The sequence below is a fragment of the Argiope bruennichi genome, chromosome 1 (genome assembly GCF_947563725.1).
Source record: "Argiope bruennichi chromosome 1, qqArgBrue1.1, whole genome shotgun sequence".
Lineage (NCBI taxonomy): Eukaryota > Metazoa > Arthropoda > Arachnida > Araneae > Araneidae > Argiope > Argiope bruennichi.
Window position 1 is genome coordinate 30,356,028 of NC_079151.1, and position 24,212 is coordinate 30,380,239.

At 29.6% G+C, this 24,212-nt stretch overlaps 1 protein-coding gene across 9 annotated transcripts in view; it reads right to left on the reverse strand.

Annotated features, from left to right (window-relative positions):
* Nucleotides 1-24,212, reverse strand: part of LOC129964467 (uncharacterized) — a 441,580-nt gene that overhangs the window by 163,454 nt on the left and 253,914 nt on the right. For 5 of the 9 annotated variants that reach the window (XM_056079105.1, XM_056079104.1, XM_056079108.1 and 2 more), the window contains exon 2: nt 20,860-21,153. In XM_056079105.1, the coding sequence (XP_055935080.1) occupies nt 20,860-21,153 (294 nt within the window). Of the gene's footprint in view, nt 1-20,859; nt 21,154-23,087; nt 23,160-24,212 lie in introns of all 9 variants that reach the window. The other 4 variants (XM_056079101.1, XM_056079106.1, XM_056079107.1 and 1 more) reach the window with 1 other exon arrangement.

The following is a 24,212-nucleotide window of genomic DNA, read 5'->3' on the forward strand; positions in this document are numbered from 1 at the left end:
TGTTTGAACGTTATTTTGTTCTTCGGCCAATCTATGACTTAACCTACTCAGATATTAGTATAATAGAAGATTATACACTTCTTTTCTGAAAATTGGAGCAAATATTGTAAAAGAAAATCACTTTCAATGAAGTATTTGTATAAAATTTATTTTCAAAAGGGTAATTAGACTCACTTTTTTTCTATATTGGAAAGACAGAATGAATTATAAGAAAAACAATGCTAAGTTTGCAAGAACATAAAAATATATGAGAACATTATAAAAATAACCTCTATGTCTTCAAACTCTTTCATTAAATTATCTTATTACAATGCCTCCATTCGGGGAAAAAAAATCAAAATTTACATGCTTCCATGCTAATATTATTTATATTGCAAATAAAACTATAACTCCGTAAATGTAATAATATATCAAATAAATATTTAATTCTAAAGAAAAACACGATTCTATTAAATTAAAGCTCACATCGTCGTATGCTGATCTTTAAATAAAAGTGACGCAATGTTTATTTAAACAGAGAATCCAATCATGAAACAAGAAGATAAACTTAGTTAAACACTCGTTCCTTTTGAGCATTTCCATTTTTATCAAATATCATACTTTAATTGCATAATACCAGACACGACAGTTTAGGACGACGGAAAAATGCAGACAAAATTATTTTTCTATATTTGCGGAAGGATTTCGCCCATTTTTGAAGATGCTCTCTAGAAAATTAAATTCTCATTTCTATATTTTATTTTGCATTTCTTCTAGAGAAAATACTTTACTGAAGAGAAATATTATTTTAGTATCCTCTAAATATAATAATTTTAAAAGAAATCTAAATGTTATTCTAGAAAATAATATCTTAAGTGATTTATTTATATTGACTTCTATTCCATTAGTTACTTCATATTATTTATATTCTTTTCAAAAAATATTTATTTAATTTGCTTTACTTCATGATTATAAAATAGCACATTTAATCATTTTTTTTCACTTTTTAATGTACTAAACATTTGAAATTTAATTTAATACACATGCATATTCTGGATGATAATACAATTTCTCAATGTTCTCAGAATGTAATTATAAGTTCATTGATAAATATAATTTTGATTCTATATTAGTAGATGGCAATGCAATTAACGTGAAGTCATTTCAAGATTCCATAATAATTATTACAGCGAATTACAAATTAAAAATAAAAATGGAGACATAATTCAAATAAAATAATGCTTTTTAGAGCACAAACAAGTGAGCACTTTTAAAAAGATTTTTTATTAAATGTATTAGTATCTTGAACTTTCATCTTGTAAAAAGTTATATTAGGACAATAATATTAGAATTTAAAAAAAGATATGCCATTTATGAGAAAGTAATCTATTACAGAACATCGAATTATACCAAGTAACTGCATTTGTATATTTAAAAATAGTTTATAATTAAATAATAATAAATCATTATTTTATTTTAAATGTCTGGAGACTCTGCGGTGATCTTGTGTTGGAACCTTGGCTAGGAGATTCGGAGATCACCTGTTCCATATTATTCCACTGTAGATCCATCGAGTTAGAGATTATTCCACATCTACTCTACCATTATGATAACAGGCATAAGAATTATTTCAAGTATTTGTGGCACTGGGGTGACCTTGTGGTGGAATCTTGGATAGGAGATTAGAGAATCCTCTGTTCCAGATCATTCCAGTTTAGATCCATTGAGTTGGAGATAATTCCACATCTACTCTACCATTATGATAACAGGCATAAGAATTATTTTATTTCAAGTATTTGTGGCACTGGGGGGGACCTAGTGGTGAAATTTTGGATCGGAGATTAGAGAATCCCCTGTTCCAGATTATTCCACTGTAAATCCATTAAGTTGGATATTATCCCACATCTGCACAACCATTATGATAATAAACATAAGGCAATATAAGTATGAATTCGTGTACCTGGATTGTATCACATCCACCCAAATATTAAAAAATGGTCAAGGTTACAAATACAGAAATACTGGCCATCATCTCTTGTAACTTGATAATTTTACATCTTCTCGATTGCTAAAAAAACTTTCATTGCTTTTTGTATATGGAACGGTCTTTCATGTATGTTAATTTTCCTTCACTTCTACAACTGTCAAACAAGCAGAGAAATATGAAACTGTGTTCCATGTATATCGTTCTAGTATATATTAAATCTAATCTCGTGGGTCAACAGAACCAAAATATCACTCTGAAGGTGGATCTCTGGTGGAAGTTCGTCTGTAATGTTTATCATTTAATTTAAACAAAATGGAGAAGTCAGTCCCCTAATAGCACTTATATTAGTTCAAAACATAATTTCAAATGAATAAATAATGGATATAACCAAAAAATTCGTAAATAATTAATTAAATATTTATTGATTTAGTGTGATGGCATAGTATGCATATTATTTTTTACCTTCCTGGTGATTTTTTTTATTGTTGTGAAAATTATCATTAGGTACACAATTAAAATGCATCAGAGTCATCGTTGATCCATCATACTTATGTGTGTTTCCCTTTCAAGGAAGAGAGGCGGTGACTTGATTGTCTTGTAATTCGATTGTATTTTGTAATTCGTCTTGATTGTATTTTGTAATTCGAAAGGTTTCAACTCTTAGTAACTAGCAAAAATCACTTCAACAATTTTGTTTTTAGAGCTTAATAATTACACTCGAGAAGGTATCTACCTATTGAATCAGAAGAATCTGATTTCACAAAATTTTTAAGAAGCAATTGAAATGGAAATTGGAAACTCGAAGAATTGATTACCCAAGAATCTTCCTCGTTGTACACGATTAATATTTACGAGCTCAATATTTTTAATATATATTATTAATCTATATTTCAGTAAATATCAAGCCATAGCGAAATGCGAAAAACAACAAAATTCAGATGATTATTCATCACGATAAATAAGCAATAATATAGGGATTCACCATTTCCAGAAATTTAAAATTAAAGCAGCTGAAGTTTTCGCTAAATTTCTTCATTAGAATAACATATCGCTAAAATCCGATCATGAACTGCCACTCCCCCCCCCTTTTAATCCTACGATGACGCAATATTCTTACCCTATCCAAACGCCAAATGATCATTCTCCTTATAAATAAACATACAAAAAGTGACCTAAAAGTTTTAAAGACTTTATAGCCTTATTATAAAGTTTACAAGTATAATCATAAAATTCATTAAATCCAACCATTAAACTGCTACTAACTAAAATCTCCACGTCTTTTATATTTAAACCATAGTAACTTTATAAGCTACTTTTCTCAGGCCTTCGCCAGATTTCTAAAAGCATTCAAGTCGATGAGAAGTTCATAGGCCCTGGTACTCAAGAAATGTCAGAAAATTATCAATTTCATAAAAGATTCAACCATAACATCTTTACGCATTTGCCCTTAAGAATATAATTATTAAAGACAGCCCATCACATACTGTAATACAGAAACAGATATCCAATAATAATTTTATTTTCAAAGCTGAATATTAAATCACTTCTGCCTTTTCACTTCTTTCTTGTTGAAGTCATTAGTATTAACTTCTTTATTAAGATCTTCATCTTCCTACTATCCTAACATGCAAATCAATTCAAATTTATTAGTCTAGACATGCAATGATAATTCTTAGTAATGTCTCAATAAAAAAAATTCACCCAATTTGTGTCTGGAGGTAAATTCCGATACTGAACATAAAACATTAAAGTCTAGCCGAACTTACTTTAAGAATATATTAAATTAGAGATGAATTATCAGACATCTTGCCATATCTGGATATATTTCTTTGCGAATAACTATATTTCTTAAGTTGAGAACGAGTAATGTTTTACCCGACAGAAGTTCTTCCTTACATAAATAATGTATGTATAATTATTGCTTTAACAAATTTAAAATGTGGATAATTTCAAAGTCAAGACGGAATCATATATTATAGAGTTAGTTTTAATTAACATGAAACTTTGAAAGAAAAGCATATTTTAATTCTTACAGATATCATAATTTTAAATAATTTTCAGAACTAATTTTAATATTGAACAGTGAGTGTATATAGAACATATTTGCTTGGTATTTGATTCAGAGTAAGATTTATATATAACTATATATTTCTGCCAACTTTTATACAAAAATATCTAGATGAATTTCTTTATTATTTATATATTTTAAATATAAATAAATTTAATATATTATATATAAATTTAATATTTTATATAAATTTAAAAATATATTTCTCTTTATATATTTTTGCCAACTTTTATACAAAGATATACAGGTGAATTTCACACCCTCGCTGCACTTTTACGGAACTTGCGAATCGTTACTTTTAGACAAATTTTTCCAGGAAAAAAGTTAAAAGTCATAAGGAATGATATTACTAATAGTATAACTATAAAATTATCGGACTACAATGTTTTGGCAAATAATTTGACACTAGGCATGCGATCTACCGAATTATCATGCTGGAATCCCCACGACTGGCAATTTGTAATGTCTTGATCTAGACTGATCAAATAACGAAGCAGAATTTCCAAACAATTCTTTATTTTACAGCCCTATATATTCAAAAGAACAACTTGTTCTAATCTTGGTTAAATAAATAGTTATTTACACCTGAAATAAGAGATACAACAGTCAAAGTCGAAGGCTTTCTTGAAACTCAGTTGGTTCTCGGACTTCGAACTCGTGAGCGTAGTCCAACAGTCCGCCTGCAATTCGTTTCTTCTCTTCCTAAAAAATCTCCGCCTCTTAATTTACATTGGTCATTTGAGCTCTCTTTCAGCCAATCGGGGTTCAGCAATATGCACTCTCAGCGGAGCCAGCCGGTCGTGGGAAGGTCCTTTGTGTGATGCACCTTTCACAACTGATTATTCTGGAACACGGAGTTATCATAGTCCTTTCACAATGAGATACATTTAGCATCCAGATGTTTGTACACCCCTTTCTCTTTAAAGGTACGATCAATACCTCTTGAACGAGGAATTCCTCATGTGATCTTTCCCTGTAGTCGCTAATGAACAGATGCGAGACCACCCAGGTGAAAAGATCCACCATTGGCTATCTCGAGGAGTTTAGTATTTAACAGCGTCGACACAGCTGGCTGTAAATGTCTTATCATTACTGGGAAACGGTGAATGTTACAACTTCCTTATATCAAGTTTTCTTATTTCTTGCCTAATTACATAGATGTTGATCGGTAATAATTTTTTGAAGAGGACTTTATATTTTCATTGAAAATGGCGATTTGTCTATTTGCTGTGAACATTGATGACTAACCTTGTTTTTCATCTTCCTAAATACGCTGTCAAGATTTTTGTAAGTCATTAATTATAATTATCTTATTGTTGTTTCATTGTAAGCTCATGAAAAGTCTCGGCAAAACATAATCTAAGCAAATATAAAATTTGATACTCAGATGCTATTCGAAAATCGAATAAAACGTTCTACAGAGCAAATGGAACTAAGCACTATTAAATTTGATAAGTAGTTATTTTTTGAGTAGAAGCTGTTCTCAATAAAAGGATTTATTTAAAATTTTAATTTGAAAAAGAAATTAAACTAATTTTTAATTTATTCCTCACCAACTTTGGAACACATAATTATACAAAAAACATCTTCAAGAAACTAATTAGACTTTTAATAATACCCATCTCGTTTCTCCATAACTTTCATATCTAATTTAAATAAAATTTTCAAAATATTTGTAAGTGGTTTTTTTTTTTTCAAATTTTTTTATTGTTTTTTGTAACTGCATTTTTACACACATATTCATGCATTGTGATGATATTAAACACATTTTTTATATGCAAAATATTTTAGCTATAACTAAGAGTAATTTTTTTAAAAATAACAAAATAGAAAAATAACAATAATAAGTGCAATAGACAAGAATAAGAAAACACAAGAGCAAAACAGACTAATAAACCCTAAATTATCATCCTATTACGACGTTTCAGGCTATAGGTTTAAATTTCTTTTATTTTTTTTATATATATAATTACTTTTGACATTATCTAATTATCCAGAGAGTTGATTATCCGGATTGGATTTAGTCCTTTTTAATCCGAATACTTGAAGTTCTACTGTATTATACATTATGATTATTAATCATGAATTTTCTAAGATTGTTTAGTATTCTTGGCTTTTAGTAATTAATTCAAAAATGTGTACTTCCTTTTAAAATGTTTATCGATCCAATCATCATAAAGCTTTTCAACATATATTTTAACGATTGTCAGTTAAATCAAGCTAAAAAGCCACTTTCAAAAAGGAGTAATAAAGATTTTTTACTTCCTCGCAATCGAATCCTTTTCGAATTTTACATAAAATAATTTATAAAATTAACTAGATGAGTCTAAGAGATAATTATATAATTCGCTATTTATTATTATAGTACTAAATCACGCTTTTTCTCCAACGCAACCTAATGATAAGCAGAACCCGAACTTGTTAGTTAAAGCGAGGTGTGCCAGCTAAATCTAGTGACTGGAAATAATGGTCCACTACATGCCAACTACCCACTTAATACTTTAACACTCCCATGGGGTGCCATCCATTTCCCTCCACTTTCAGCTAACCAATATGATCATAAAATTTGATGGGTGTTGTTACGAGGTGTTCGGTTTCTGTTTGTGGCCTGTTAACTTTCCTGGACGCGACCTTGCTTGCGTTCATGCAATTTTTATTTTTATTTATTTAATTTCTGCCAGAAAAAAAAATGATTTCATTTTGAGTGAAAACATAGTCATTAATAAGAGACCGTTTCTTTATAAACATTTAGATTGTCTATCTATTACACACAAAAATTTTTATGTAAACATTACACTTTATTCGCTTAGTGACTGGTAGATAGTGAATCACTTGATCCATGACTTATGAGGTTAGTTTTGCCAATATTGATTGAGATATTTAATAAAAAATTATTATTACGTCATAGAAAGTATTTATATTGCACATGACGGTGAAATAGTGACACAAAAAGAGAAAAAAGTAAAGCTTTAATTAACACCAAATGAGCAGCAAACGAGTTTAAAACAATATTATTTGTTGATTTTACTTTTAGACATACCGTTTGTGGCAACACTGATTAATAACTTTCCAGTTTGTCTACCTTTTTGGAATAATGGAGCTTTTTCGGTTCTTGACAAACAATTGTCTGAATAACTAAGAAATACACGTGTTAACTCTGCATTGTTTTTTTTTAAATAGTGATGAGGCTTCCAGCGAAGATGAAGTCTGCAGCAAAATTTGAAAAACTGATTCAATATTTAGATATTGTAGATATAAGGAAAGAATGTTTTCATTGTGGAGCTTTGAGTTTTGAATTGGAAGTTGACTGACCGGAATGTCATAATCTCATCATAAAATGTTTAATCTTCAAGCATTGAAAAAATGGCCAATGCAGTTTAAAAACTTGCTGACTTGAAGTAAAGAACATTGCGTACAATATCAAATAACATCGTGGTTTGATAGCGAAAGCGCGCAGAAGGCAAAGCTCTCTATTTATTGATAAAACTCTTTTCAACTGTGTACTAACAAATAACGTCAATATTAGAAGAAATAATCTGAAGATTTAAACAAAACAACGGCAGAGAATTAGGATTTCATTTTTTATTTGGCTATATAAAATAATTTAAACAGCATTAGTTAGCAGTTTAGTCAGATTATGGTCCAATTTTAAAGCAATACACTAAGATAAATTTTGAGACAAACATCACAATCCTAATACACAGATAGAAAAGGAAGACTACAGACAGTATCATCTTCAAACTTCTACGCCATAGGATATTATATCTCGATAGATTTAGTATATACATACACTGTATGGATATCAGACCTTTAATGGAGTTGGTTATTGAAACCTTTCATTGTCAAAGCAATTCGCTTAAGAGCCTACTCGATATATAATAAGCATAAATATCAAAAGAAAAATAAAGTAAGATTTTATTATTTCTCGGCTTAAAGCTATATCTTGAAATTCATTGATTATTTTGGGCAGACTTTATAGTTTTGAATCATTGTAAGGAGAAGAAGACCAGACAGAAAAAAAAAAACGTTGCAACAAACAAATACGTGTTCATATGGATGTGGAATATTGTATTATTATATTATGAAAAATGACATGAATGGAAAATGCACACTAACGAATTTTGAGCTTAGCTTTGTTATATTTAGGAAAATATGGTAACCAAAAGCATTTCACCAATCTATAATTTTGATATTTAGACTACATGCTAAATATAATTCATAAAGTTAGTTTTATTATTAAGTAAGCGTGTTCATAGACATACCCCCCCCTCCCCAGAAATAGTCACAATGACAAACATAATAATAATAATGTTTCTTGCACTTATAAAACGTTAAGATTCATCAGTACCACAAAATCCATTTAAATATTATGACTTTCGGTTGCCATCAAGGCTGAACATCCAACTAAATATACAGGAAACTTATATGCATTTTGAGTAAAGGACGGGAGATAAACGGAAGACAGCCAAATTCCTTTGGCGCATTGGGTGATCGATTGTTAATTATCTTCAAAAGTATGGCAACTGCTGAACCGATCTTCTTTAAGAGATAAGGATTGCGACCTGGGAGTTCATAGAGGTCTCCCACAGGATGAGAGTTTTCAAAAGGGGAGAGAGAATAAAACTTATAACTAGAAACGGGATATTTTAACTTTCTTTCCAAATGGGACAAATCCCATGAGCGACACCAACTAGACCTTTTGTGCAAAGATTGTATTTTTACCCAGATATATAAGTTGTGCATTTAATATTAAGCTAGATGTTATATCAAAATGAAATATTTTTACTTTCAAGTTTAGGTACGGGTAGTTGTGTATCCAAAATTCAACTCCAATGTTTCACAATATTTCATTTTTGTAAACAAAACAGTGAAAAAGTAATTTTTCAGTAATTTTAATAAATGAATGAAAATATGGCTTAGAATCTATATTAATAATAGTAATATGAAGCCGTGTTTTTAAATGTTCTTATTCTAATACCTTAATAAAAAACATCTGAAAAAAACCCTCGATGCAGTTATCCATAGTTTTAAATAAAGCTATGATATTAAAAATCAAAATTTATCTAGAAAACTATTTGTTATCTAGATATTTTGTCTCAATTAAGAATTCATAGACTATTTAAGATATGTATATGTAATTTTTGTATCAAATTACAGCTTCTCTGGAAGCTTTGATTCTTATTTATAAATTAGAGAAACAATTGTTCAATGCTCGAATGCGTAATTGCTGTATGATTAAAGAATTATACATTACCATATAAGAATACAAACGTAATTTTTAAACAAACTTAATGACTTACTTAATGATATGAGGAATCATAAATAATTTTTTCATTTTCCAGGGTTTTTTTTAAATTCATTACTAAAATCAGTAGAAATGGAATGATGGATTACGAAATTCTACTCTGAGCATTTAAGAGAAAACATTATTCATTTATATTACCTCATGAAAGTTTAATTAATTCTGTAATAGTATAAAAAGAGCACTGTTTCATTTAAGAGTGTAGATAAAGTTGTGCAAAGATTGCTTTCATTGTAAATGAACCTCCATAAGTTCAGTCAGTTGCTACCAAAGCAAAATATTTGAAATCTCCAATAAGGTAGGTAACATTGACGGTTGGAGTGAAGGATTTATTGGTACAAAAGCAATATTTGGCAATGCATTGGCATTTATGATACCTCTAAAATTTCCTGTAGTCTCTTCTGTGCAGTGAGTTGATTTTGTCATGACTCTCGATTGAGACTGCTACTATTCTGCAATTGTTTGAGGTGATGATCATGATGATGTCGTGTCCGCGTTACCACAGAAAGGGGGTGCAGTAGCTTCTGAGGGTAAAGACTCCTGAGCACCCGAGGGCAGAAGTCTGCCTTCTAGCTCATATGAAGATGACACATACACATTCACTTGCACAACCCCTTTTTACAGGGGGAGGCACATTCACACACCTCACAGATAGAACACAGATGAAGAACAACCATGCCCGAACCGGGATTCGAACCAGGGACGCCCAGATCACGGGGAAGATGCGCTACCCGTATGTCAGGACGCCGGCATTTGTTTGAGGTATTTTGCATTATGAAAAATGTCGGAACTATTCTCAATGAGTCATTACATTTCTTATGCCCATTTTGCCATATTCTTATAGTAAAGTACTTTAACTTATTCTTATACTTCAAATAATAACATACTTTACATTCTTATACAGCTATATTCTTACAATTTATGTTTGTACTATCATATAGTATCCTTAAATTTATGAGAATGCATAAAATTAGCTTATTCTGAAAACGAATATTCCGCTATATATTGCGTTCTATTTTTATAAAGAAGAATACTCGGTTTCCAAGGAAACCAACTGTACAATAATAAAAGAAGATGAAAGTGTGCAAATAAATTTGTAAATAAAAAAGCGTAATAAATGCAAATACACTGGAAATAAATAACAGAAATATATACAGGCTGTAACATAAATGAATACAAAGTAACATAAATAAATACCGAATGGCTTTTATTAGCCTAAAATGTTGAACTTAAATTCTTTTGAGCTATTATCAGGGCCAGATTCAGCTATTTTCCAGACCCAGGCAGTGCACATTATCATTTTAATAATTTATCCTAACAATCAATTCAGTCTCGAATTTCAGCATATTATATATATATATATACATATATATATATATATATATATATATATATATATTAATAGTATATCTTTCATTTTAGGTTAACTTTTTTAACACTTTGTGAAAATTCATATGTTTTTATTTATTTACTATGATCTTTATTGTGTAACATCCATGTTTGTATGCAATAATATTAACTCTTTCTAGAGCCGTGGGAAGTATGCTTCCAACCAAATTTATCAATCTTTGTATGAAATTATGTAGGTTGGCATAAGTTCTGACACATTTTTTTAGTAAGTCAGAAACTTAGATGCTTCAGTTCTTTATCTCAATCAAAATGATGTGTCTTGATGTGTTACTTAATTATAAATTAACCAAATTAATTAATGAATCAAATTAAAGTTATCTAATAAGCTAAATAAATCCCCTTTCTATTCTAATTTCAAGTCTAAAAATTTTTTAACATAATATGACTAGAAAAAAATGGCCCTTTAAAGGGTTAAGCAATCGTTCAGTGATTGAGAACACTTTAATAACTCAATGAAGCAGATAAGAATCTAGTCAATTATATTTGACCAAGTATTAAAAAAAAAATTTCGTACTATTTGATAAAGTTTGTATTTTTTTTATAAATTTATTCACTTTGTTATTAGACTAATAATAACTATCATGCCTTCCCCCCCCCATCAGCCGAACTGTTGCTTAGTCGGAAGTTTGACACTGATCGTTGCAAATAGTAGAAGGTTTAGTTATAAATATAATTGAAAATAATTTAACCAATATTCCCAAAATAAGAACTTTGCAAAATATAGTAACAAAATAGCGCAACCTAGCCAAAAACGAAAATACTCCATTGAAATCATCTTGAATACACTAAAATTTTCTTATCACATCATTCATCATAGCGATTTACTACTTTTGCAAATATCTTTTTAAACTACCTACTGGTTGCATAGACCCTCATTTAATCCAGCCTTTGGCAACTACTCAGTCGGAAAATCCCCACTTATCGCTGCATATAATAGTACAAGTTTTAGTTCCCAAAAAAGAATGAATACGCTTTTAATGGAAAATGTTTTCAAAATAAGAACCTTAAAAAGTATCACAACAGCTCAGCCTAGCCAAAAAGAAAATTCTTTCTTTGAAATCACCGTGAATATAGCAAACCTTTATCAGATCTTTCATCCTTGGTTTTCTAATCTGATCATTCATCAGTGATTTTCGTATCAGAGCTTTTGTCATGGCTCACCTCAAAAATTTAATTCGGTTTTTATGCACTTTTAATTAATTTAATTGCGTGTTCAGCACTTGTAAGTAGAGAATTTTACATTAGATTTTTCACTTACTTCCTGACATGACAGACTTTTGAAAATTAGTATATTTATGTATTCTCGATGACAGTACACTATCTCATCATTTAAAATTTTATTCATTAATGTGAATGAATTAATTCAATAATAATAAATATGTAAAAGTTAATTAAATTAACAAAAGTATAGCCTTAAAAATCTTTATTACGATTTTTTTTCTAATGTTGCAATATGGATAGCGTTACAATTTCACCTCATAATTGTAAGTTTCTTAATAAATATATGATATGTCAATTAATATAAATGTTTGAAAGATATATTGAATGAATATTGAAGTAAATTTAAACAGTTTCATTTTATGCTCTATCTCGCATTCTTAAGCGACATTTAATAAGATCTACGAAGTTATTTCTGCTTCAAAGTTGTAGATGAATTAAACCTTATCGTTCAATAAACATTGTTTACAACTTAAAATAATGAAATATTTTAAGATATTAATATTTAATTCATGAGTTATTAAATTTTTGTGCTTATTTAATAAATCTTTCAAATGACTAAGACATTTTTATTAAAGATTATTGTCCACAGAATAAAGCACTCTCTATAATCCTTCCTTTCTCAGTATGACTATAAGTAATTTTCACTGCTCGAAGTAATGGAACTTGGAATGATCACTCTTGCAAAGAATTTGTTCAGAATAGTTGCAGGTTCTAATTCTGCCACTGTGGATCCATAATACCACAAACTAATGATTTCCAAGAATTTTTCTTGAAGTTTCTATTGACCAATGACCATAATTCTCAAACTCATATCTTCAATCCATGACTAGCAATCATCATTCCAATCATCTATTTCCAAAGATTTCCTTTTCTATAGAATATGGATTATGGATGGTACAAAAGGTTGGAAATTCAGAATACCAGTTTATCAATACCGCTAACTATTGTTATCATGAGTAACACGGCTGAAATTCCGGGAGGGAAAAAACTAGCTGTAATGTGTGCTACAAATGAATAAATTAAAACCTTAAATCAAAACATTTTTATTAAATATAAATTTAGACATTCAGTTCATTTTTTACAAATTTCATTTTTAGGTATTTTTGATTTCATTTAAATTGGTAAATAGTTAAAGAGGCTTAAAATAAGTAATTACGTTATTTAAATCGTTTTATTATTTTACTTTTCTGTGCATTTTAAAGTATTTCTAATTATTTCATAGAAAAATTCGGTAGGTGATTCTTCTAAAACAGTTAAATATTCTAAAATAATACTTTTTTTTAAATCAAAATTTAAAAAATTAGAAATGCTCAAAGACAAGGTCAAACCCTCTACGCAGAAGGTAGTTTTATAAGCGTTTATAATAATTTTTAGATGCCAAATAAAATCATGTTTAATAGTCTAGATTAACTTGACAAGTTTTAGCGTTAACTTTTATTTTATTCTGGCAAATATTTGACTCAATGTGGGAGAGGGAGATAGAAAATAGTAAAATTGATGAAGTTTAATAATTAAAAGATTATTTATTTAAGAAGAAAATATTAAATATGAAGCTTATAATTATTAAAAGACTGCAAATTCAGTTGTCAAGCATTAAAAATTCAAAACTGGAAATTTTGAAAAAAAAAAAAAAAAAAAAAAAAAAACTAAACTAAATTTTTTAAACTTCTGTACGATATTGTTGCACTTCCTTTAAAGCATATATTATACAGGAGGGGATTCTAGTAAAATTTTCAGAACAATATTTGTGTTATTTTAAGAAAAATTCACCCGAAAAAAAGATCAACGAAAAGTACCTATCTAACTAAATTCGTAAAGAAAAGAAATTTTACCGCCACAAGCTTAGTTCTTCAGTATCATATATTTTTTATATATAAGAAATTCTCTTTTTTCAACACATGTTATTATTCTATCTGTTTTACTGATGCTTGATATAATGGTATTGCTCCGAAATTTCCGGGGCTCGTTTGGATAGTGGGAGTTATATGGTGTGAAGAACGCTCAATCACCAGGCGGCAGTAGAAAATAAAACAACGACGTTTATTTACACGAAGACACACAGGACAGCACAAAGACGACAACTATATACAGCACAGAAGACGATTATCTTCAGCCGAGACGTGCAGCAACAACAGCAGCATATAACAAGACTCTACTGCAGACAGTAGCGCACAGCTTAGTTCAGCACTAGCTTCACTCTGTTGCTGCTCCGCTTATCTCTGGAAGGCCAGTTCCTTATCGTCGATTCCGACTACTCTCGACTACTGCTGGTTCACGAAGACCCGGCAGCTGCAGGCTGCTCCTTTTATAGGTCTCAGGAGGCGGGGCTAGAAACCTCCCAACCAATCAGGAACGTTCGAGGCATATCTCGGTTCCTACTGGAAGGAGAGGGGAAATTCTCGATGTTTCGGGTATAATCTATTTTGGCGCCAAAGTCGCCAAATGGTCGTAAAGTTTGTCGCCAAGCTCTGGGACCTCCTATGGAACCCACTATGCTGGGAAGCCGCACCACAGATTCGTAACAGTATGTTTTGGGTGGCTGAGCAATAATTTACAGCAATAAAAACATTTTGAAGTATTTTTTTCTCTATATTTTGATATATTTGACAAGGATTTGGCGAGATTGCTATTGCATAATAACTTATAAACATTACATTTTAGCTTTAAAGTATATGTATTATTCCTATTAAGAAAAAAAAATTAAAAAATTAATGAGCTGAATTCTTCTAAATTTTGAAATTATTTATCGTTTAAATCTTACAAAAAATTTATAATTTATTTTAGCTTACATATAAGTTTTAAAGTGAATATTGTGTGTCATCGCTTCTGGAACACATAAAGGTCTATTCCGATTAACGGGACAGGCGAATTCTATTTTTCTTTAAAGAAATTATAAAAATGTTTTTAAAAAATATATTGAAGACTTTTCACATTTTTTGTTTGAAAGTTTTTTAATGTTTTAAATCAAATGGCTGCTAATTTTAAACTTATAATTACGTAGTGTATTCTCTTGTTAGTGTTATAGTGTTCTGCTACGAGTAAACATCATGTGATTTTTCTTTTTAAATTTGTATCTGTTATTTATGCGTGTTTCTTGTGTGACTTTTATTTATTTTGACTTTTTGTGTTTATTCATTTTGTATTCTTGCATTATTTTGTATTTTGTATTTTTGTATTATTTTGTAATTTGTATTATTTTGTATTTTTGTATTTTGTGGGGTTTTTTTATTATTTTGTATAGGGTGTTCATTAATTATTGTCGGGGTTTCCGTACCTCATAACTTTCGAATAAAAAATATTACGCAAAAACCAATTACGTATTCGTAAATTACAACTCAAAGAATTTTATTAATGATATTAAAGTGTAAAGCTTGCACAATTTGCACTTTGTAGGCATTCAGCGGAGGGCGATTATGTATTCGTAAATTCGCTGAACAAATTTTGACATGATAATCATGCGGGTTCTCCGGGCCCCATATTCTACAGTTATGTTTATTCACTTTTTCTGACACAGGAAAAGTGGATTCGTCACTGAAGAACCATTTCCGAAAGTAATCTTCATCATCCTCAATTCGAGTCAAAATTTGTTCAGCGAATGTACGAATACATAATCGCCTTCAGCTGAATGCCTACAAAGTACAAATTGTGCAAGCTTTACACTTTAATATCATTAATAAAATTATTTGAGTTGTAATTTACGAATACGTAATCGGTTTTTGCGTAATATTTTTTATTCGAAAGTTATGAGGTACGGAAACCCCGACAATAATTAATGAACACCCTATATATTTCTTTTATAATGCACTATTGTAAATGGATTTTTTTTTGTAGTTTATATTCTCGAAAACTTTTTGAAGTGCGTATTCTCAAACATTATTTTTTTTCAGTGCGTAGAAAAAAATAAAAAACAAACATCCGAAGTTAGAACTGAATTGTCTCTCTGTTGCCAGCGGAACACATTCAATTCTCATCAACCGAATAATAAATACAACTACATCACAATCAATGAAATTTCAGCGATTTTATCAGGTTTAAAATGTTTAAAAGAGACATTTATTTCTCTTCAGTAACTTTGGCGACGACAGATGAAGGCTGCGAGCAAAAATTCAATTTCACAGGCTTCAATAAAAAAAAAAAAAAACTTAAAAAAAAAGCTAGAGAAACCTTCCTGTTTTTAAATTTATCATCCAACTATTTCTTTTAAAAACGTTATCGGGGCGCATTCTTCTTCTCCCCGCCCCTTTTTACACTTCCGTACACAAGATAGATAAGAAATCAGAAAAGCTTTCATTAAAAATAAATAAGGGAATAAAAGAAAACAGACAACAGGGGGAAAAAATCAGATAAGTTCCATCTTTATAAATGAGACTTTCTCGGAGGATGTGCTAGACTAATCTATTTCCGCTGCTGCGTTGTCTGGAATAGGAAAAAGCAGGGGAGGGGTGGAAATCTTACGGATGAGAGTCTGAGTGAAATCAAAATAATGGTAGATAAACACGACTAGCTCGAAATCTGTTATGTCGGGTCTAAAACTTAGATTTGACAAATAGTTATATAAATCTCCTTTTATCTGGTAATGAACATAAATTACTTTTGTTGTGGTGTGATACATATTTTGTTCCTTTATTTTATTATTTTGAAAAAAAAATATTTTGGGGAAACAAAGGCGAAAATGAAAGGCATTTCGTGATTTGAATGGTTTTTTAAAAAGGATATATTCTGTTGGAAATCAAGATTAATAACTTTAGTTGTATGCTTTAAAAGGATTTGTCTTTTGTTATTTCTCAGTTTAATTAAATAAAAGTAATGAATCAATCACATATCACAATTATAATTGCGACAATGTTGATAGCTTTTGTAAGGGACTTATTGAACATAAAATATGCGAATTCTTTTTCTTTGAATTTTCAAAATCATATAAAAATTTTATTATATGGCTAAAAGCACTGGAAGATTAGTTCACTGGGAATAAGATTGCTAAAAATTTTAATTAAATATTTTGTGAAACTTTGTCTTAATGGATTCTTCTGAAAAATATGTTTAAACTTCAAGTTTTGATATATTATATATATATATATATATATATATATATATATATATATATATATATATATATATATATATATATATACTATTTTAGTTACCTTTTGAAAACACAGTTTTATTCATTGTGTTATGCATTTCCTTAATTTTTATCCCTATATTTATACATACAATTAATCACAAAAAAAGAGTTGTAGTGTGAAAATGAACTCAGTTTGAAATTTTTTCGCTATCGCTTGGTTCTAAATAAAGAAATGTTTCTAAAATAATATAAAACATATCTTTAACTGTAATTAGTGAAAAATATAATAAATATCACACATCCCCATACTCCAAATTATGTAGTGCCAAATTGGGTAACTCTTTCACAAGCGATCTAGCCAACACACACACATTCATATTTATTATTGATAGATATATATAAATGTTATTAGATAATGAAATTAAGAAATATTTAGAATTTAGATTACATTATATTTGATGTGTTAAGACACATTATAAAAGCCACACTAGAGTTATTCAGGATGATCGTAATCTTCATCCACTGATATTGACGAATTTTCATTTATTGCCTAAAGTCGCTGTGCTAAGGTAAGGCTGCAAGCAGGTCCTTTAAAAGTCGTGTTTAGCTTTATTAAATAAATCTTGATAAATTAGAGTTTTAATTTGTAATTTAAATTTTTAACTTTTATTCTTATTTTAACTTTAATTTTCATTTCAGATTTTTATTTTTTAAAGACTATAAACTATCAGCCATTAAAATTACAATTTGTATTTGCAATGGATTATTAAAATCATTGTCATGTATAATAAAGTATAAATATTTATTTATTAATAATATATTGGCCTATTAATTATTTATTGAACTATTTATATTATATTCTATTTGAAACCCCCAGTAAAATAATAATTTTCTATGTTATCTTTGGATGAAATTTATTTTTCCCTAAAATATACTGTAATAATTAATATTTTAATTAATAATTACGATCATAATTAATAATAACTGCGATTAATTTTTTAAGTGTTTCACTACTTTAGTCATTTTTTTTCTTTCATGGTATATAAACTAAAAAAATAAGCATATTTATATATTAACAAAGTTACAAAAATAAGGCATTGAAATGGAATAAATCTTTAACATGTTGATTTAATTAAAAATTTATAGAAATATGAGACGAAATTTCTCATTTATTAAAAAACGAGATCTCGATATGTAATGTGTAAGGCTACAAAATGCACCAAATCACTGAAGAGAATAAAAGATTAAATAGATCTCGCAATACCCAGTTTTTCTCAGAGTACTGAACATTTAATCTCATACGATGGAATGGTATGCAATGGACTCCCATGTATTGGAGATCTTTTCAAACAAAAGTCGCAGTGTTTATCGACATTTACCAGGAAATTGCTGTTATTTCTTTTATTTCGAAAGTAAGGTTCAAATGAAACTTTATTCATATAGAAACTAATTTAAAAGGGTGTTTATTTAATCATATGGGATTATGTTGTTCAGTTCATAATCTTATTTGTTCGAAACTATTTGTCGATTAAATTTTTACACATATTTTTTTTTCAATTCCTTGCCTGTTTACAAACAATATTCAACTATTCCATTTACCAAATAATAACTTTGTTGGAAATGTCTTATTTATATTTTATTGGTATTTCGCTGATCTAATCGAAAATAATAACGGTTGTGAATCGATAATGGAATTTATTTTGAAATGGTAAGTAATAAGGATGATATTCTTATAAACAGTATGATAAACAGTCATGTCTTTGGTTCTAAACCGGGGGAGACAAAAAATTCTTACAACTCGACGCCTTATTTCGGCTCGTTCAGAACGTTGGAATCTATCAGAAATGAAATATTGAGCATTTGGTGTCTATTAACTTTTGAACTAAAACTAATCAGCAAATTACAGAACACAAAGGCACCTAAGCGGTTCACTCATAATTTGAAATTTGTTTTAACAAAGAAATATAATAGTATTCATAAATTAATGAAAAAATAAAAAATACCCAATATGCATTTAGTTTAAAAATCCTTAAAGAATACAATTTTTTACTTAATCTTAACCGAAATACAAACGAAGATTTTTTAAAAAATGCTTGACATTCGGATCAATAATAATATATTTCAAATGGAAATATTCACTTTAAGCTTCTATTACCATCTAAATTAAGAAATTGAAGAAAAATTATGCACATTTAGACAAAAAGAAGGCAAATTTAAAAATTTTTCTACAATATGGGACATTGATATCATAAGAAAATGTAAAAAGAATATGAAATATGGATAATACAAAGATGAAAATTTTTGTTCGATGCAATAATTTCTTAATGCTATTCAAAATCCACAGTACAATCTGTTATAAATTCTTTTATAATATAAAATACTTTATTAGATACATGCAGAGCATGATTTACAATAACAATTAAATGATTTTAAAAGATCTAAGCTCAACTAATGACTGCTTTTTTCTAAGAAGCATGTAATTGTAAATTAAACAATAGTGAACACCGTGATAATGAAGTATATAACATAACATAAAATAGATACTGCAAGATGATGTGTGATGAATGAAATGACACTAACTAGTGTGGAACTCAAGGAACATTTACTCCAAGAAGATATGTTTGATTCCCCTGTTGAATAGTTTTCAATTCCTTAAAATAAAACAAATTATTTCCAATAAGCTGAGTCTAAGCAATGATGTTGAAGTGTTCTTGTACATAGTTATTGCCTCTTTTTTGCAGCCAGAATTTCAAGTGTTCCCAGATGTCAGTTAAACACATGACAGATACCATCGCTTTAAAATGTAATTTTTTCGCTGAAACAAACATAGACAGGCAGTAACGAAGGTAAATGTTGAATGGGATATAATATAATGAAAAAAAAATCATACGATGTATGTACTGAGAATGAAGTCCAAAAAGTTGGACAAAGGAGAACAAGGATATTCCAGAAAATATGAATCTTAGGTAATAAGGAAACACAATCAAGATTTACGTAAAGAACAATACTTGAAAAATTAATAATATAAGCTATTCGAAAATTATTAATGAAATAATAGTAAGAGCACTATCGATAGAACTAGGCGCTTTACTAATTTATCAGGAGGAACAAAATTCTAGAGAAAATTCACTCGTGTAAGACTCGAGTTTCCAAAATTTTCCGATAAAGTATAGAATTACACGAAATTTGCAAGAAGAATCTTCAGATCTCAGTTCTTCTGAGAGGTAGGGCATAATTCTTGCATTTTTTCAGAACCTTTATTTTTCTTGTCCAGTCGCGAATTGCCATAAAGATGGGAGAGGGAGGTGATCCGCCTGGTAATCATTAAGAATTTCATTAAAATTATCACCCCTACCTTGGATTAACATGACTGTGAATGATATTACAAATCCGCAACATGATTATTTCATCTCCGGTCACCAATAATGATTGATCAAAAAATGAACGGTGTCGGGGCATAATATTAATCCCCTCTTAGTCACTTTTGACTCAAAAAATTGGTCTGACCAAACTATTTTAATTTATTTTACTCCATAGCATCCATCATTCTTCGCTTTGGTCATTAGTCAGCACAGGCAGAAAAATCAATCCGCATAACGGCAGGTAGCTTCGCTGTCACAGCAACCCATCTAGAAATCATACGTTGTATTTATCTTTCATGTTCTTATTGTTTGGTTTTGTATTCCAAACCCCCTTGTTAATCACTCAACAATTGTTTTCAACAATCAATTTTAACAATGCGTATCCAAAAAATATTAATTGAAAATCAAAAACTGGTAACCATTATGATAGGAAGGGTTACAGCAATATGCCATGAACCTACTCACCAAGTAGTTGACCTGCCACTGTTCGTCCGTCTTCCCCCACGACGGCATTCCTGGCATCCCAAGTGTCTGTGTACTGCACGAAGGCGTACCCTTTATGCATGGAGATTCCGATGAGACGTCCATAGCGACTGAAGATGCGTTCCACCTCCTCCTTGCCCACCACGTACGTATTGAGATTGCCCACGAACACACGACTCTGCACCGACTGGGGGTCGCTGCTGTTAGTATGATTGCCCACGCGCGTCATGGCTGATGCTGCTGACACTGCTGGGGCTGGAGGTGCTGCCTCGACACCTGCAGGGAAAAAGATCATCATTAAAAACTTTGAAACCAGATGAATAAAGTATCACAAAGCATCAGCTTAAGATAAGATTACAGTGTTTTATTTAACTTTTTAATGTTTGTAAGGGGAGAATTTTGTAATAGATTTTTCACTTATTTCCTAATGTACTAGAATTTCGAAATTCTATGTACAGGATAATACAATTCTATACTCAATGACAATAAATTATTTTAATATGGATTTAAAACAAAACAAAAAAAATTTCAAGCTTTCATAATAAAAATAGTAATGATAATAATAAGCAGGTTAAAGGTTTGAAAAAATAAAAAAAAAGGTGGGTAATACTTGTGGTTCTTTACGATCTCACCTAAAGCATATGCTCTAACCTATCCTTCCTAGTAATTAATCTACTCATCACACTTCAAGGGATAAGAAAAGTAAACGGACGTGAAATTGTTAACTGGATGATTAAATGAGCTATAAATTACCTTCATAGTAGAAGTATGAAGTCCTACTCTTTAAGTACCGGTAAGAATGTTTTACCAGTAGTGTAAAATAAATATATCTAGTATATATAGATAGCGTTAAAAAATCTATCTACAATATATATATTAAGTAAAATAATCTATACTAAAATATTTGTATAGCTTAAAAAAATCTATCTTAAATATCAATATAACGTAAAAAATACATCTATAATATCTATATAACGCAATATAACGTAAAAAATACATCTATAATATCTATATAACGCAATATAACGTAAAAAATACATCTATAATATCTATATAACGCAATATAACGTAAAAAATACATCTATAATATCTATATAACGTAGAATAACTCTATCTGCACTATGTATATGATGGTAAAATTTATCTATAATATCTATAGAACTTAAAAACTCTGTCTTCAATATCTGTATGGGAAAATTTATCTATAAAATCTATATAACGTAAAAACTCTACCTACAATATCTATATACCTTTAAAAAATTCTCTCTACAATATTTATATAGTATAAAACATATATCGAAAATACCTATATGGTGCAAAAAATCTATCTAGAATATCTATACAGATCTTTATAGCTTAAAAAATCGATCTAGAATATCTATATAGCACAAAAATCTATTGACAATATCTATGTGGCGTATCTATAGATAATATCTATATAAAGTAAAAAATCCATATCCATATACTTATAGATCATAAAACATATCTATATATAATAAGACCAGTGTAGGAAAATAAAGCAAGGATATAATTTATTGAACATTGGGTGCATTCATAAATTTAACAGGAAAATAAAATTACATAATGGTTTTTAATGACATTCATATTGCTCGTATATTTCAGTACATTATTTATTGAAAAAAAGTTTTTAGCTTTTAATTGAATTCCTGAGAGTATGGAAATCAATAGTAAGAGTTAGTTTTTGCATTTTAATAGCCATAAATATTTTTAATATCAAAAATGCTACGATATTTTCTTCTCGAGAAAGGATTTCACCGAATTGGGTATTAAATCGATGTTTGTGTTTAATTTCTATAATCGGGAGATTTTTAACATTAGAAAAGGTGTTCAGATTTGACTTCAGTTATGATTTTCAACATTTTTATCTCTTTAGACATAACTTTGTCCAGGATCTGCGCACAATGAAATCTCTCTAAAGGAAATCAGTTGTTCTCATCGGCTTCAATCCAGACAGAATCGACAGTTAATTTTATAAATTTCATATATACTAACTAAAATATAACATTAAACGCGAAAGTAAACATCACAGAATTGTGATAATAACCAAAACATAATTTATATTAATAAACTTAATTCTTAATTTTTGTCCCAACCTTGCGTGATGAAAACAAGAAAATGTAGGAAATTTCATGAATACAAAATTTCAATGTAATAATGAACAGAAAACTTATTAATAATATTCAACATACTTTCCATCTTATTAAACTTTGTTAACATCCGTCCTAAATCCTGTATTTTTGTCTCGTCTTGATTCAAGGACACTATAAAAAAAGAGGGACAATGGAAAGAGGTTATTCCAGAAAATACCTAGTTAATCCGATTACCAGGAAATTTACACATATTTTTTTCTAGCAAAAAGAAAAAGTGCATGTCCCTTCAACACAGTTTCATGTTTATTCCATTTCATTTCACTTCTACATTAGCAATTCCAACAGCACAAATGCTGCTCTACGGATTTAGCACAGAGAGAAAACAAGTAAAGAATTCTTGCTGCCCCATTTCCCTCGGGGGCAATCGGAAGAAATTCCACATTCAAGAACCGGCAGTTAAGAGCATTAGCGCAACCGAATCAGCATAACCTCGAGCAGAAGGAACTTCATTTGCTTCCCTTTCAAAGATTCAAACCCTAGCGAAATGAATCCTTAATTCCTCCTCAAAGTCAAGAACAGAAGGGGAAGACCAGAAGATCGATTCTTCTGCGTGGGGGGCTCTTCTGAAGAAATAAATAAAAAAAGAAAAGAAAAGGAAGAAAAGCTGTGGAAAATCACACGCCTCCGCAGATAAGGGTGGATGGGAGAGTAGACGGAGATCGTCTGCCAAGTTGTTGTGACAATAGTTAAGGGGAAAACGAACTGGATATTTTCTCTTCGGATGCACCTTTCGTACACTTCTTCCTCCTTGTTTCTTTCGGTGACAGTTAGAGAGGTTGTACTTTTCGTTTTTCTTGGAAACGCATCAAAAGCTCATTGATTGAGAAGCGGATATGTTTGTTTTGGATTAGTATTCTTAATATTGAGAGTACTGTTGGTAGTGTTTGGCGGAGAATCACTATTAGGAATGTAGTTCGTAACTGTCAAAAAATTAGTAATCATTCATTTTTTACATATAAATGTCGATTCTATTTAATTTAATTTAATTAGTGTCTTATTTCCAATCTGCAAGGAAATTAGTTTTGGAAGAACTTCGTTATTTTGTCATTCATTTTTTTTTTTTTTTTTTAACTTTCTTATATACGTAGTAAGAAAAAAGCATAGCAATCGTCAAAAAATTCGAACTCGAGATTTTGACGAATCTTCAAGTTTTTGACGTCCCTG